The 17,597-nt window shown below is 49.5% G+C and overlaps 1 protein-coding gene across 1 annotated transcript; it reads left to right on the top strand.

Annotated features, from left to right (window-relative positions):
- Positions 1-289: 289 nt before the first annotated feature.
- LOC306917476 (insulin receptor substrate 2-like) lies at positions 290-16,860 on the top strand. Its single transcript, XM_079495707.1, is given in 4 exon segments — positions 290-3,279; positions 3,448-3,472; positions 3,474-3,996; positions 15,054-16,860. Coding segments are annotated over 4 exon segments (3,288 nt in total). The 5' UTR covers positions 290-544; the 3' UTR covers positions 15,059-16,860.
- The last annotated feature ends 737 nt before the right edge of the window (positions 16,861-17,597 follow it).

Genomic DNA, 17,597 nt, shown 5'->3' with positions numbered 1-17,597 from the left:
TTGTTGTTAAAATGTTTCAAAGAATATTCCACATTTTGTCACCCCCCCCATGATTGTTTTGAAAATAGTAGATCTGCAATTGTGAGCTTGTAGATCATGACCTGCTATTTTCAGCCTATATATAGCAGTTACTAGTCAGGCTTCCTTTGGGCTTGTTGTCATGGACCTGGTTGCTCGTTTCTCTCACACAATATGGCAACATTGCTCGCCTTCTGCCAACGAAAGGTACGTCACATGTTGTTTTTCTCTCTTCCATTCCAGCCCCCCCACTCACTCACTCACTCACTCACTGAGTCAGTCAGTCAGTCAGTCAGTATTATTGCTGCTTTAACCACTGCGGACAGCGGACATGTTATTACGATGCTCGGCGCTCCTCCTGCAATGGATTCCAATAAAACGGGTCTGTTTTTAATTTAATTTAAAGTTTGTTTGTTTTTTTTCCCCTTAAAAAAAAGAAAGAAAAAACAAAATCGCGCGTTCCAAGAAGCGGATTGAAACAGAACTTACTTTTACTTGTAGAAGTTTATAATAAATCGCGAGGATAATGGCGAGTCCTCCGGCGACGGGAGGAGGAGGACACCTGTTATTATCCAGTAGTAGTAGTTTGAACAACAACAACAACGACGTGAAGAAGTGCGGATACCTCAGGAAGCAGAAGCACGGCCACCGGCGCTTCTTCGTGCTCCGCGAGGCGCACAACGGCGGCTGCTCCGCGGCGCGTCTCGAGTACTACGAGAGCGAGAAGAAATGGAGGAACAAGTCGGCGGCGAAGCGGGTCATCGCCCTGGACCAGTGCCTGTGCGTCAACAAGCGCGCCGACGCCAAGCACAAGCACCTGATCGCCCTCTACACCAAGGACGAGTACTTCGCCGTGGCCGCCGACAGCGAGCAGGAGCAGGAGAGCTGGTTCGCCGAGCTCAGCGACCTGATCGCGGAGGGGAAGGCGTACGAGACCCCGCCGGCGTCCACCTCCTCGCTGGTGGGCTTCGAGGAGTCGTCGTCGAGCTCGAGTTCAAGCTACGGCGTTATGATGACGCCCGCGGCGGCCGCCTATAAGGAGGTGTGGCAGGTGAACTTGAAATCGAAAGGACTGGGTCAGGTCAAGAACCTGACCGGCGTGTACAGGCTGTGTCTGTCCAGCCGGACGATCAGCTTCGTGAAGCTCAACTCCGAGGTGGCCGCGGTCAGCCTACAGCTCATGAACATTCGGAGATGCGGCCACTCCGACAGCTTCTTCTTCATAGAGGTGGGCCGCTCGGCGGTGACTGGCCCCGGCGAGTTCTGGATGCAGGCGGAGGACTCCGTGGTGGCGCAGAACATCCACGAGACCATCCTGGAGGCCATGAAGGCCATGAAAGAGCTCTCGGAATTCCGGCCGCGGAGCAAAAGCCAGTCAGCGAGCACCAACCCCATTTCGGTGCCCACGAGACGCAATCTGAACAACCTTCCCCCGAGTCAAACAGGGCTGGTCCGAAGGTCCAGGACGGACAGCATGGCGGCCACGTCCCCTGGGCGGAAGTTCACGTCCTGTCGGGTCAGAACGGCCAGCGAGGGAGATGGGTTCCCCACCACGGCACGGCCGGTATCCATGTCCATATCTGTGAGCAGCAGCCCGGGCTCTGGAACCCACCTCATCCGGTCCCAGACACTCAGCAGCGGGCGTACCTGCCGGATGCTGGAGACCTCCTCCAACCTGCAGCACAGCAGGTCCATGACCATGTCCAATAATAACTCCCCTCCGACCGCCTTCAGCCCAATCAGTCTGTCTCCCAAAGGGGGCGCCACCAACATCTACACCCCGGACAAGGCCCGGGGAGCGGGGCGGCCCTTCAGCTGCAGCGCCTCCATCTCCGGCTCCCTCAGCGACACGGGCTTCATGCTGAGCGACGAGTACGGTTCGAGCCCCAGCGGCGACGCCAGATTCCTCCCTCTGACCCGGAGCGACACCCCCGACTCCCTCTCCAGCACGCCTCCGTCTCGCGGTGACACCTGCAGCGACCCATGTGGCTACATGATGATGGACGGCGCCAGGCATGGTGGCAGTGGCGTGGACAAAGCCTACAGGAAGCGCACCTACTCGCTCACCACGCCGCGGCAACAGCGCGTGGCCGCGCCGCTCTCCTCTGCCTCCCTGGACGAGTACACGCTAATGAGGGCGGCGAACAGCCGCCTCAACTCCGCCTCTCCTAAGGTGTGCTACCCGGAGGACTACGGGGACATCGAGATCGGCTCCTCCGCCAGTAACCTGGGAGGAGACGGCGGCTACATGCCGATGACGCCGGGCGTGGCGCAGTCCGCCAAGGTCGACAACTACGTCCCCATGAGCCCCATGTGCGTCTCGGCCCCCAAGCAGATCGTGAATCCCCGGGGCCACGCCCAGTCGCCGGGGGGAGGCAGCGGGGGCTGCAAGACCAGCTCTCCAGGCAGCGGTGGCGGCTCTCTGGAGGACAACGGCTACATGAGGATGTGGTGTGGCTCCAAGTCGTCCATGGAGAGCACGGACAGCCGCCTGGGTAACGGGGAGTACATCACCATGTCGCCGGGCAACCCGCCCCCCCTCCAGACCCCACCGGACTACTATCTCGGCCCGCTGGCCAGTGAGCCTACATCCTTCAGGCCAGCACAGGCGGGCGGCACCCTGCCACGGCCAGCCAAGCTGCAGCAGGCCCCCAAGAACCAAGAGGGCGACAACCAGTATGTTCTCATGAGCCCTCAGAGCCAGAGGCCCAGAGGGGGAGAGTCCGACTACTACTCGGTGATGCAGCCCAGCGGTGCGGCCCAAAGCTCGGCACCCTCCCCAGTTAGACACAGCCAGGGCGGCCTCGCCTACAAAGGGAGGCTGAACAGACCCAATAGGCTGTCCTTGGACACCCTCCGCATGCTTCCCATCATGACCGAACATCCCCTGCCCGGCGAGCCCAGGAGCCCTGGTGAATATATCAACATAGACTTCAGCAGCGGCAGCAAATGTTCGCCGCCCACCTCCACAGTTTCCGACGAGAGCCAGCCTACGTCGATGGGCTCCAGTGGTGGAGGCGGGAGGAGGTCCCTCCTGTCAGACTACATGAACCTGGAGCTGGGTTCGCGCTCGCCCAAGGAGGCCGACACCCCTGCCGAATGCTCGGACGACACGTTGCCGGACCTCTCCATGTGCCCGTGCTCGGAGGAGTACCACCTGGACGACAACGGTAGCTCCCAAGGCTGCCCCGAGGACGAGGTGAAAAGCGACTACACCGAAATGACCTTTGGAATGGCCAGCTCGCCTCAGATCACAGCATGGTAGGTGTTCTTTGTATTACGCAATGAAAGTAGCTTTTCGTACAGTCAGCTAGTAGCAGCAACACAAAATGAAAATCGCAGCCGGTGTTTTCATTAATTTGTTCATTGTGATATAGTAAGATCACTATGATGTCTTGTAAAAACATGTGACTTTCTCCTCCAATGCAGCAGCCGTGAGGCCATGAGGGAGAGGGACGCTGTCTTTGGAGGACCAGGGCGTCGTGAGCGGAGGTACTATCGGGGTGTTCCTGCTCGGGGCCTCCTCCTCGTCCTCCTCCGTGGTGGTGGACCCTGACCGCTCGGTCACCAAGGTGATCCGGGCCCACCCGCAGGGCCGGCGGCGCCACAGCTCCGAGACCTTCTCGTCCACGGCCACAGTCACGCCCGTCTTCCCCTCGTTCGCCCGCGGTGGTGACGCCACGGCCAAGCGGCACAGCTCGGTGGAGAACATCTCATCGCGGAGCAGCGATGGCTCGGACGAGGAGTGTGGCAGCGGAACGAGCCCCATGAGTCGGCGGACATCGGCCGGCTACCAGCACGGGCTGAACTACATCGCTCTCAACCTGCTGGACGTCGACAGGGACGTCTTGGACAAGTGTGACGACCGCCTGGTCCATGGCTTCAAGCCCGCCAGCAGCTGCAAACGAGGAATCCACGGATTACACGCGGCGCCCTACGTCTGTTTGGGATTCAAGGAGGCTGCGACTACTGCCAAAGGTGAGTGCCACTCTCATGTCGCATGGATGGCTGTGACCATGGCTTGGATGGATGGATGGATGGATGGATGGATGGATGCACACACACCAAAGCCAGTGAGAAGTGGCTGACGTGGCTGTCAGTGAGTGTGCATCATCAATGGCATTGTGCACGCCCGTTTCTGTGCAACGTGTGGTATGAAAATATATTTTCCTCTCAATTTGGAAAACTTAATACAGTATAATGTGATGATAACTGTGATGAATGGACTAGTATATGTCTTCTGGCAGCATATCTAAAGTGCTGCTATGTGACCTAATTTGCTGCTATAACGTGCCGTGAAAAACGTTCCGAGGGAAACAGAAAAAGGCTGGTTTTACTGTATGAACAGGATAAAGAAGTGTGGCTGTGGCGTGCACGCAGTCTAAATGGAGTGCCTGTGCGCTCGAGGGGAGCCACGGTGTGAATAAATGAATAAATAAATTGTTTTGCCGCCCCTCGATTTGAAGTGAATGCGAGCTCTGAGCCCGAATCAAGTGACACTTTTTTTGAATTTTGAAGTTGTTTATTTGGAAGAGAGCGGGACGGTGGCTGAGCTCCAGTGAAACGTGACCAGGCTGACGCATGTTGGGCCAGAGAGAAGCACTGAAGTAAACAAGCCTTGTGCGTAGGCAGCAGCCACCGTGACGACGCAGGAGAATGTTGCGTAGTTGTTGTTTTTTTTTTGTTTTTGTGTGGGAAACCTATCTATGCATGGTCTACTCTTTATTATTATTATGTAGATTATTTCTTTAAATAAAGAAATAGAGTATAAGTTATGTTAAAGTAAGCAGTGTAATTGACAGAAATGCTTATTATATATGGTTCATGAAGATGACCAGAATAAATGAGGGATTTCTTTTTTCCATTATTAAATTACACGAGAGAATTGCTTTTTATTAAGCGAGCGGGAGGTCTTGTTTTGACTAGAACGAAGCGCTTTAAAACCAAAGCCCTGCCTATTACCATGCATTCCGCCGGGATTAGAGGCATTTTATGTTTCAGAATTAGTCTAGCTTTTTTAGGTATGTATTTTTCAGAAGCTGCAGCAGAGCCACCGCGATGCACACACATGATAACACCATAGCGAATGGCAATGGAATGGAATGATGTTTGTCACGAAAGTCATGTGGGTTCCCGTGCCTGTCAACAACAGTAATGTCACAGTGCACCCCAGGCATTTCCGGCCCCTTATCGCATGGTCGGGTACTAGGCATCAGGATGTGCCGCGCGTCACTGTGACCCAGCCCACCCCCCTCAAACCCTTTGCTCTCCCACTCACTCGCCTGATCAATATTTTGTCCCAGAATACCCCACACCAACAAAACTGACAGGCCCACTTGGGGGGGGGGGGGGTGTTGTTGGGTTTTGGGTGGGGGGGGCGTACTGGGGTTAGTTCGGTTGACACCGTGGCGTGAACGCAGGGCCGCTGAGAGGTGAGTGTTTGTTGACACTTAAAGTTAGGGCGTGACCCACGCTGTTATCGGTCACAATTACCCCCACGTGTCTTTGTGAGCTGAGTGGGGGGCCGCGCTGCGCCGCGGTGACATGTGAGGCCCTCCTGACCCATGTGCGTTTGTCCTTGTGAGCACGGCTGGCAGCGACCCCATGGGCTGGGGAGGGAGGGGGGGGGGGGGGGGTTGTCTGTTGTTTCGCCGCCAGCAGGTAACTCAATGTCACAGTGCACATTCCTGACGGTGCGTTGTTTCTAAAAAAGAAAAGAAAAAGGTTCCTGTAACGCTGCTTAGGTCTCGGCTTTAGGACAGAACGGATAGTGTGTGTTTGAGCGGGGGGGGGGGGGGGGGTTGCGTGACACCTGGGGGGTATTGATTGATTGATTGATTATGTTTATTGTCAATGTACAGAAAATGACAATTAATTAATTATACACCACCATCAAAAGGATACATGCAAGAAAGCCAACGGCTTATTTCCATTTCAGTATGAAAGAGAGATGTAGTCTACTGCCTTCAAAATGTTATGATTTATGGACGGACATTATAAATCATCCATATGTAAATTGCAAACAAGTACTAGTTGGTTATACATTTTGCACATGGACATGTAAGAATGATGTAATTGCGGCAACAAAGCTTCTTTAATAGAGATGTAGAGAGAAAGAAGTAATGGAAATTTAAAAAAAATATTCAAGCACATGAGGACTCTGGCATGTACACGTACACACACACACACACAGCCGCAAACACGTAGAGAGAGAGAGAGAGAGAGAGAGAGAGAGAGAGAATCCTATTTTGTTTTTCCAACAGTGGCTGTTTGTCGGATAGCGAGCAAATTTGCACTTAATAGCTAGAACCTCACGTGCACTGCCTTTCTGCCTCATTAGGCTGTTCACTTAGCAGAAGTAAGACAAGCAGAGAGGAACAGAGAGATGGCTCATAGTCTCATAAGCTCACAGGAGAAAGCAGAAGAGAGCAAAGGGGCGGGGCTTAGAGCAGGGCAGGCTCTGTCTGTACTAGAGCCCTTGGTGCTTTTTAAAGCAACAAACAAACCGTTGGTGCACCGTGCATGAGGCCCCCTCTTTAGCCAAGGTGAATTCTGGGAGCTGGTGGTGGGTTGCCCGGGCCGGGCTATAGCGAGCTATAGGCTGATGGCTTGTTTACTGAACATTCTGTCCCAATAGAGTGCGGGGTTGGTTGAGGCAGGGAGGTCAAAGTGTTTTTCGGCGCCCGGCGCCCCCCCCCCCTCCTGGCCCCTGATACAGTGTTTATCAGGAGGACCCCACACTGCGGGGCACACTCGGAGGGAAGATGCATGGACGCTGGGATCAAAGTATACCAGCAAACCCGTCGACCGACCGACCTGCGAGGAATGTAGCGTCTCTCTCTCTCTCTGCGCCCCCCCCCCCCCCCCCCCCCCGGACTGCGGAAACAACGTAATGCCTTCCATGTGTCACACTTGACCGTGTGAACAGCTCGCCTCGGGAGGGCAGCGCCGCGGTTTCTTCGTCTTCGACCCAACAAAACGTAGCGCCGGTTATAGGAGCTCGATATCTTCTTGCACACACGGGTGTTTTTTGTTTCGTTTCGTCTTGAGCTGATGATGCCATAACCCCATTAAGACCTGTAAACGCATCTGTGTCACCTTAGCTTAGCTGTAGCTCAGCAAACGTTTTAACTCAAATCTTTGCTTCCGGGGGCTCGCTGTTGGAACAAAATATTTTGAGATGGAGGTCGGCGGTCAAATCAATCAATGGCAATGCCTCAAATCTTTCAGGGGTCCTTCACATGAAAAGGTTTGAGCACCGACATAGAATCCTAGGTTTTTCAGAAAGAAAGCTGTTGTGTAATCTGGTCCTCACATCTTAATGGGTTTTAACAGAAGTTATCGGCATCAGGTGTTTGTTTACCTGTTGTTCCATCCACCAGCCAGGTCATGTGACGTGTTTGAAATGGAAACGTAAGAAAAGGAGAGACGGTGTTCTAGTTCAATGCGTGTTGTTGGGGGGGGGGGATTGAGGAAGGGGAGGGGGGGGTCCTCAAGGAGGCCTATCGGAGAGGCTCTCTGACACCCAGAGGTTCCTCCTGAGGGTTGGTGACAGATGGGGGGTGTGTGTGTGTGTGTGTGTGTGTGTGTGTGTGTGTACACGCAACAACCACTCCTCGTGCGGTCAAGCGGCAGTCCCGGCGGACGCAGCACTGTAACTCCTCTCACCTCCTCTCTCTCGCCACTAATGACAAGCTACCATCTGCTGCACCCACAGGGCACACACGTATACGGGGTGTGTGCGCGTGCGTATTGCCGGATATACTGAGGAAAAGTCAAATAAAGGAAAAAACAATATATCGGTCAGGGAGAGAGAAGGAGAAGGAGAGGGGAAGGAGAGGGGAAGGGGGATCCAGAAGGAGAGGGGAAGGGGGATCCAGTTGCAAGGCCATGCATCTCTAACTAGTTTGTCGAGCGTGTAAGCATGCTCAGTGCGCGCACCTGTCGCAGCGCGGCGTTTGTTGACACAGATGAGAGGGAATCAGAGACGTGTCTGGCTCGCAGAGAGCCCTCGCTAGCTCGCTCTCGACCTCCCTGCACTCTCCTTCCACTCATCCTCTCCTCTTTCTCACCCCCCCGCCCCACTCTTCCTGCTTGTGTGTTTTTCCACACACACACACACACACACACACACACACACACACACACACACACACACACACACACACACACACACACACACACACACACACACACACACACACACACACACACACACACACACACACACACACACACACAGAGTATATTGTATATGGGCTCACGTGATCATCAATCAGGTCAGGGACAGAGAAACCTTAGCAAAGCGGACATATTTTGCATAACCAGTTCTAGCACACATTACATACGGCACAATACAAACGGACAAGAAATATACCATGACACACGCACACACCTTTGCCAAGGAAGTGTGTGTGTGTGTGTGTGTGTGTGTGTGTGTGTGTGTGTGTGTGTGTGTGTGTGTGTGTGTGTGTGTGTGTGTGTGTGTGTGTGTGTGTGTGTGTGTGTGTGTGTGTGTGTGTGTGTGTGTGTGTTTTTGACACGCAGGCTAAAGTGGGCCGGGATGTTCCAGACAGGAGTGATAGCTAGATAACTGCGTGGACAAGCATTCTCCACATTTAGTCCACCAACCACACGGCTCCAGATGAGATTACAGCCCACTGTGTGTGTGTGGGGGGGGGGGGGGGGGGCTGGGCTGGTTGCCTGGCTGCCTATTGGCCCACTCGCTTTACTGAGAGCCACTTGACTGACAGGACCAACGGCCACTCTCCTGCCACTACTCGTAGCGCACAGACACCGCCCCCCCCCCTCAGCCTCAAAGTGTGTGTGTGTGTGTGTGTGTGTGTGTGAGAGAGAGAGTGAGGTTTTAAATCTCTCTCTCTCTCTCTCTCTCTCTCTCAGACACATAAAAAAGATCCGGAAATATCTGTCTCTGCACCGGCTGACCCTATGTTCTGTTCTGAGAAGAGAAGAGAGTGGGAAAAGTACTCGCAACTTTGTTTTACTGAAGTGAAAGTATCAATACTGCAATGTATAAATACTCAGTTACAAGTAAAAGGAATTCAAAATGTACTTGAGTAAAAGTACAAAAGTATTGGGATCAATCAAAATGTACGTGAAGTACCAAAAGTAGAAGGTATATATACTCATAACGCAGAATGTCCCGTTTCACTAGTTTTAAAACGTACATACAAATCTTTTGAAAATAGCAGATCTACAAGCTCGCAACGCATTGTGAGCTTGTAGATCTGCTATTTTCAGATGGCTGAAATGTCTACGCTGAAGTGGTTCCTTTGAAATAATAATAATAATACAAATCTACAAAGGAACTAGTAACTCAAGTTTTCAAATAAATGTAGTGGAGTAAAAGTACATCATTTGAAGCTGAGATGTAGTGGGGTACTCTAATCCACAATTGGAAATACTCAACTAAGTACAAATACCTCAATTGTACTTAAGTACAGTACTTAAGTAAATGTACTTAGTTACTTTACACCACTGGAGAAGAGCATAGCCCGAGTTATACTTAGTTGCGTGCCGGTCTACACGCTCACTCCGTGAACTGGAGTATAAATTAGTCTTGTAAGAAGACAATAACAGCCGCTCTTCTCCTCAGAATGTGTAAACTCCTTGAACTCTAGCACACTGTTGCTCGCTAAGCGACTGTATGCTGCAGCATGACGTTACAGTGTATTATACCACAGGTCGTTTCGAGGAAGCAATCTGATTGGTTGAAACAGCCTTCTAGCCGTGGGTTAAACCAGCACCATTCACCACCTAATCAAAACAAAGAATTCAGCTCCTCTGTTCTCCCAGAGCACTAGCAAACTCGGTGGCTAGGCTAGCTAGTTTCTTGGGACATTTGTGGTCGTAGTGACTACATCCGTCATTAAAAAAATATATTCTTTCAGCGATTTTCTTAGTTTTAAGGGTAACTGTTGTATAATTGCAATATTACACTCGAGGGTGTGGGTTAACGTGATTATTGCCACTTCAGTGATGCTTGCGGAACTCGACTCGACTCCTCACCGCATCCCTGTCTTGGCAATAATCACGTTAACCCACACCCTCTCGTGTAATATTGCTTAATTCAGTCATACTGTGAACTGTGAAGGTTTTTTCGATTAAACAAAAGTTATTTTTGATAACTTTCGCTGCTACATTTATAATAACCATTACACATAAATGGTGCGTCTGACACCGATCAAATGACACAGCCGGCACCGGAAATGCATTTGTTTATGCATCTAAAAGTTACTACGTACTGTTTGGCGCAATAAAAGCTGCAATAAAAATAGTAAACTATGATCGTAAAGTCAAGTCATCATGTCTTGCTCTGTGGATAATAGAGTAAGGACACCTGGCCTCTGAGTTAAGTCCTTCACTGCTGGTCGCCTCAATTCGCCTCAATTCCTGGAAGGACTGGGGGGGGGGGGGGTCCCCTCTGAAGACCCCTGTATGCTAATCAGGAGAAAGTAGCCATTCATCATCTTCTTTTTTATGGTGTTCCAGTTCACTGCTGGTCGCCTCACTCAGTCCCAATTCCTGGAAGGACTGGGGGGGGGGGGGGGTCCCCTCTGAAGACCCATGTATGCCGACCCCCCCCCCCCCCAAGGTACCCCTCTCCCTCACACCCGCCCCCTCTTCCTTTGCCTATAGTTTCGAGGAAATCACTCCTCAGAGCAGTGTCGCACGTGCATCCGACTGCAGAAACAACGTAATGCCTTCCACGTGTCAGGAAAACGTGTCACGTGTGTCGATTCGAGGACTGGGGGTTCCACCACGTTGCCTTTTAGAGGACTGGGGGTTCCACCACGTTGCCTTATCCAGAGGACTGGGGGTTCCACCACGTTGCCTTATCCAGAGGACTGGGGGTTCCACCACGTTGAGGACTGGGGGTTCCACCACGTTGCCTTTTAGAGGACTGGGGGTTCCACCACGTTGCCTTTTAGAGGACTGGGGGTTCCACCACGTTGCCTTTTAGAGGACTGGGGGTTCCACCACGTTGCCTTTTAGAGGACTGGGGGTTCCACTACGTTGCCTTTTAGAGGACTGGGGGTTCCACCACGTTGCCTTTTAGAGGACTGGGGGTTCCACCACGTTGCCTTTTAGAGGACTGGGGGTTCCACCACGTTGCCTTTTAGAGGACTGGGGGTTCCACCACGTTGCCTTTTAGAGGACTGGGGGTTCCACCACGTTGCCTTTTAGAGGACTGGGGGTTCCACCACGTTGCCTTATCCAGAGGACTGGGGGTTCCACCACGTTGCCTTATCCAGAGGACTGGGGGTTCCACCACGTTGAGGACTGGGGGTTCCACCACGTTGCCTTTTAGAGGACTGGGGGTTCCACCACGTTGCCTTTTAGAGGACTGGGGGTTCCACCACGTTGCCTTTTAGAGGACTGGGGGTTCCACCACGTTGCCTTTTAGAGGACTGGGGGTTCCACCACGTTGCCTTTTAGAGGACTGGGGGTTCCACCACGTTGCCTTTTAGAGGACTGGGGGTTCCACCACGTTGCCTTTTAGAGGACTGGGGGTTCCACCACGTTGCCTTTTAGAGGACTGGGGGTTCCACCACGTTGCCTTTTAGAGGACTGGGGGTTCCACCACGTTGCCTTCTCCAGCATATTGCTATCTCACACCACCCCTCTTTTCATCTCTCTCTCTCTCTCTCTCTCTCTCTCACACTGTGTGTGTGTTTACAGTACAACTACTCATGGTGTGTGCTTGGTGTGTGTGTGTGTGTGTGTTTACACTTTACAGTACAACTACTCATGGTGTGTGCACTGCTTGCCACCTCGTATCTCTGCCGCAGTGCTTAGCGTGGCACGCGGTCATGGCGACACTTGCAACTCTGCATTACACACACACCCCCAACCCAGCCTCCACTGGCCCTGCAATGCATCCTTGGAAGACCCTCTCTCTCTCTCTCTCTCTCTCTCTCTCTCTCACACACGCACACACCTCCCCCACTACCGCCCATCCAGATTATGAAATTTCTGCTGCTAGGGGGTGTGGAATCACCCCTGGTGCTCACTTTAGGCTGGGAGTGCATAGGTCTGAATGTGAATCCTCCTGTGTCTAACACGCACGCACGCACGCACGCACGCACGCACGCACGCACGCACGCACGCACGCACGCACGCACGCACGCACGCACGCACGCACGCACGCACGCACGCACGCACGCACGCACGCACGCACGCACGCACGCACGCACGCACGCACGCACGCACGCACGCACGCACGCACGCACGCACGCACGCACGCACGCACGCACGCACGCACGCACGCACGCACACACACACACACACACACACGCACGCTGGCAGAATGTTACGGCAATGGGATTAGTCTCGGGGGATTATAGTGACTGAGAGAGAGAGGCCGTCAGGCGCACCGCTGGAACGGCAGCAGTGGTCAACATGTACACAACGTGCATGTGTGTGTTTGTGTGTGGGCGTTCTCAGAGGATGCAGCAGCTCCTGCTGGGTGTGCTCGGGAGGAGAGAGAGCGGACATGCATGTGAGAGACAGATAGATGGAGAGTAGGGCTGCAACAGTTAATCAAACTCATCCAATATAATTAAAAAGTAATCGATCATTTAAAAGGTAGGGTAAGTGATATTTTTTGGTTAAAACAAAACGTTTGTTGTTCAGTAACGGGAGTCTCTCCAGCTCTTTAATAAACAGAAAATACACTTTCAGGTACAGTAGGTGACAAGATTTTCAGCTAATCAGGAGAAAGTAGCCATTCCTCATCGTTCCAGTTCCAATTTTTTCTGCTACTTTCTTTGTGTCATCACTTACAATTCCACTTGTTTAACCCATTTTGACCTGAGATCAGATTCTAAAAATGTCTTCTACATCCTGACAGTTTTCTGAAAAAGCTATGTTTCTGTGTCAGTGGTTCTTCGATTTTTCAAAAATAGCAGACCTACAAGCTCATAGCGCGCCACTCGGCATAAAGCATAACATAATGCTAACACCAAAAGGGGTTCCCGCCCAAAATGGGTTAAGTATCCTGACCGAGTTCTCTATCCTGATTGGATAAAAATGCATTTTCTGTTTAATAAAAAGCTGGAATTGAGACATGGAGACATAGAGCACTTATTTTAACAAAACAAAATCACTTACCCTACCTTTAATATGATGGTGGATTAATATTCAATCCCTAATTTGGGCATGTAATCTTAGGCAAAAAGTAAAAAAAAAAAAAAAAGAATATATATATATATATCCTATCTACAAATCTATGGATCTTTTGGAAGACTTGAAATGTTCTGCCGATTACAACACGCATCAAAAGGACAGATCCCAGCAGGTTGGAAGTGGTTGTTTGTCTTTGCTCCAGTGTGGAGGAGTTGTTATTGTGCCACTAATAAACTGACTAATCTCATTCTGGAGGAACCAATGTGGCCTGAACAATAAGGAGGCATAAGGAGGCATGGAACGACTGAACAATAAGGCTTTTAGTCATTCAAAGCACTTGAGGCTTGGAACGCATCTGTGTCACATTAGCGTTTAACCACATTAACTATTATTTTATACTTAGCTGTTGAAAAACAGCAGACCTACAAGCTCATACGTAGCTTCACTAAATCGTTAAAACGTGTGCAAATCTTTGAATATATATTCTTTCACAGCGAATGTTTTTAACTCGTATCTGAAACAACATATTTTCAGAAGGGGGTCGGTGGCCAAATACATATTATTTTTGGGGTCCTTGACATGAAAAATGTTTGTTTCGTGGAAGGCATTACGTTGTTTCGGACGCGCATGCGACACTGCTCTGAGGAGTGATTTCCTCGAAACTATAGGCAAAGGAAGAGGGGGTGTGAGGGAGAGGGGGGGGGGGGGGGTGGGGGGTATTGGTCGGCATACAGGGGTCTTCAGAGGGGACCCCCCCCCCCCCCCCCCAGTCCTTCCAGGAATTGGGAGTGAGTGAGGCGACCAGCAGTTAATACGTCTGCTGTCTGACGGCCAAGCTACACCAGGCTTTTAGGGTAAACGCGCGCGAAAAGCCTGGTGTAGCCCGGCTGTGAACTGTCAGCGAGGTTCATTCCAATGTATTATTTACTTAACGAACAAACAAACAGTTTGTGAAAAGACATTGGGGACTTTTACAGTACAAAACCTGCTTAATAAATCTGTCATCATTCCTCATGTTGGATTCCGCCAACATCCAAGCCTTGAGGACTAGACTCACGCCCCAGTTTAAAAGTACAAATGATTTTTTTTGTTAGCCGCCATCATCTCATACCAAATGGTGCTAGTAATTCCATATACACGGACGTGTCGTCACTGTCGGTTGGAAACCTTGTATGTCCAAAAATGTTACCTTTTTAAGGAAATGTAAAACCATTTAGTCACACTTTTTTTCATTGATTCAATATTTTCTTTTTTTTAAAGCCCACAGACAAACCACTTTCACTGTGTTACTTTTGTGTGACTGTAGTATGACCAAGTAGGGCGTTGTGTGACTGTAGTATGACCAAGTAGGGCGTTGTGTGACTGTAGTATGACCAAGTAGGGCGTTGTGTGACTGTAGTATGACCAAGTAGGGCGTTGTATGACCAAGTAGGGCGTTCCTTGAGCAAGACACTGAACCCCTAATTGCTCCTGATGTGCTGGTTGAGCTTGTAGATCTTCCATTTTTTTTAAATCGTGCAAATCTTTGAGTATATATTCTTTCCCAGCGAACATTTTTAACTCAAATCTTTGCTTCTGGGGGGGTCCCTGCACTCCCTGGAACAAAACATTTTGAGATGGTTGTCTGTGGCCAAATATATATAATTGTAGGGCTCCTTGACATGAAGACATTTGAGAACCACTGACGTAGAAACATAGGTTTTTCAGAAAACTGTTCGGCCTCAGGTTTTAATGGGATAATATGGAGATACAATATGAGGTTTCTGCCCAACAGCAACGATACTGATGTGTGATGTCATAATACTGATGTGTGATGTCATAATACTGATGTGTGATGCCGATTCCTCACAATCACATTAACAATCTGTGGTCTCCGTCTCTTCCAGACTGATGGTCCGACCGAGGGGGAGGTTCCAGGCTCTCTCCGGCCCTCCGTGTCGTGTGCGTGACATGGAGAAGACTGCTGCTCGACACCCCCCCCACCACCCCACCACCCATCTCCGCCTCTCCAAACTCCAGCTCAGTGGAGAGGACATCTCAGCCCTGTGGACTGTCTGAAACCCATAACAGAATAAACACACACAAACACACACACACTAAGGCCTCACTCACACGGTCGCAACAGATTGCTGTATGCTTGTTGTATACAAAGGGTGTGACACAGCTTGCCCCAATGCATTTCCAATGGGAGTCACATGGTTTGACACAACATTTGTGTTGTATGAGGGGGAGGGGCGCAGTCGAAACACAGCCGAAAGCCATACAACAGCTTGTAGTCCAAAATGTGGACTACAAACCATGTGACTTCCATTGGAAATGCATTGGGGCGGCCATGACACTCACAACATTCATACAACAAGCATACAGCAATGTTTTGCATATGTGTACATCTGGCAGTTCCCTGTGCATTAAGTGGCCATATAACCTGTGACCCACTATTTTCGCAAACACAGCGACGCACACTTGTGTCGCTCGCTCGGTACAAAGCAATCTAACTCAAAAACGGTACCCGCACACACTATTTATTCACTCGAGAACGGAGGGGTACTACGGTACTACGGAGGGGTACTACGGTACTACGGAGGGGTACTACGCACGCATGCGCCAGAGTGTGAGCTCGCAGCACGCGGGCGTTCTGACGCCGCGAGGCGACGTAGCGTTACTGTACGTCCGACATCGTTCTCAGTCAAGCCCAGTGGTGGAAAAATTACTAAAATCTTTTGCTTAAGTAAAAGTATCAATACTGCAATGTAGGACTACTCCGTTACAAGTAAAAGTCTGGAATTCAAAAATGTACTTGAGTGGAAGTACAAAAGTATTGGCATCAAAATGCACTTAAAGTACCAAAAGTAGAAAGTACTCATTAACATTTAAACAGTTAAAGTTTTCAAATGTTTAAAATATTCTGAAAATATCAGATCTACAAGCTCAATACGTCGCATTGTGATTACTGTATGTTTTGTAATAATAATCCAAATTTACAAAGTAACTAGTAACTAAATCTGTCAAATAAATGTAGTGGAGTACATATCTCAGATGTAGTGGAGTAAAAGTATTGGGAATTGTAAATACTCAAGTAAAGTACAAATACCTCAAAACTGTACTTAAGTAAAAGTAATTAGTTACTTTCCACCACTGCCGAGAGGTACACTGATCACAGGTAGAATAGATACTTTATTTATTTTTGGAACATGAATGTTTGATATTATATTATATTATATTATATTATATTATATAGACCAACCCGATGCCTTAATGTCTAATAATGTCCTTATGTTTTCTATCAAATATGAGAAAAAAGATTATTGTATTACGTCTGTTTTTTGGACCTCTACCACATCTATCATAATCAGTATATTGTTATTCTTTCATGGGAAATCTATTTAAAAAAAACAAAAAACAGAAGCTAGTTTACCAGAAAATATATATTGATATTGTTTTGGGGACTGTACTGTACAGTGGGCGTTGCCTGAGAGCTGATTATATTATATTGATATTAAAAAGTATTTTCTTAAATATAAATTTCTTATTTATTCTAATGGAGGTTTTGTTTCGGGTGGTTTCATTAGTTCGGTACGAGTCATGCTGGACTGGAAAGAAATATTTTTCCTAAATGTCTGTAACCCATTTTGACCTGAGATCAGATTCTATAAATGTCTTCTACATCCTGACAGTTTTCTGAAAAAGCTATGTTTCTATGTCAGTCGTTCTTCGATTTTTCAAAAATAGCAGACCTACAAGCTCGTAGCGCGCCACTTGGTGGCACGCTATGAGCTTGTAGATCTGCTATTTTTCAATAGCTAAAGCATGACATGATGCTAACACCAAAAGGGGTTCCCGCCCAAAATGGGTTAAACCACTTTACACCCCCGACATCCCTATTTTTGGGCTTGTCATTTATCACCGAAAATCTTCACAGATGTTCACAAAGTTTCAAAGTTGTTGTTGAATATAGGGCATACGTGGTTTAAAGAGTAACACATGCGTTTAGTACCTTTTAGCCCAGAATCCCCCCACCTACCCACCCACAACACCAAGGCATCTGAACGCACTGATCGTCTGCATCTCCCACAATTCCTCAGTCAAGCCTAAAGAAACCTCAGACACTCCTACCTGCAACCCAGCAGCTGTGCAAATCGTAAAAGCCTTAACTCGTATACTTCACTGACAGAGGTTTTTCAGCTAAAATAAGTTATTTTGCATTCTGCAACGCGGACGACAGACCAACACATGTGACCGTATGAAGTATGAATCGGGGCTTTACTCTCAATGCTGGCCACATTTTGCTGTGTTATTATGTTATATATCATCGGTCGGTACGGCGGTTTTTCTTGAATAGGCCGATAAAAAGGTAGAGCCATTGGTGTTGAGGGCGAGGAGGTTCACTGACGACGGGCCTCGTTCCACTCCAGTCTAGTCTACACTACTCA

The sequence above is a fragment of the Electrona antarctica genome (genome assembly GCF_951216825.1).
Source record: "Electrona antarctica genome assembly, chromosome: 24".
Classification (NCBI taxonomy): Eukaryota; Metazoa; Chordata; class Actinopteri; order Myctophiformes; family Myctophidae; genus Electrona; species Electrona antarctica.
Note: the sequence above shows the minus strand (reverse complement) of the source record. Positions and strands in the feature narration are given on the sequence as shown.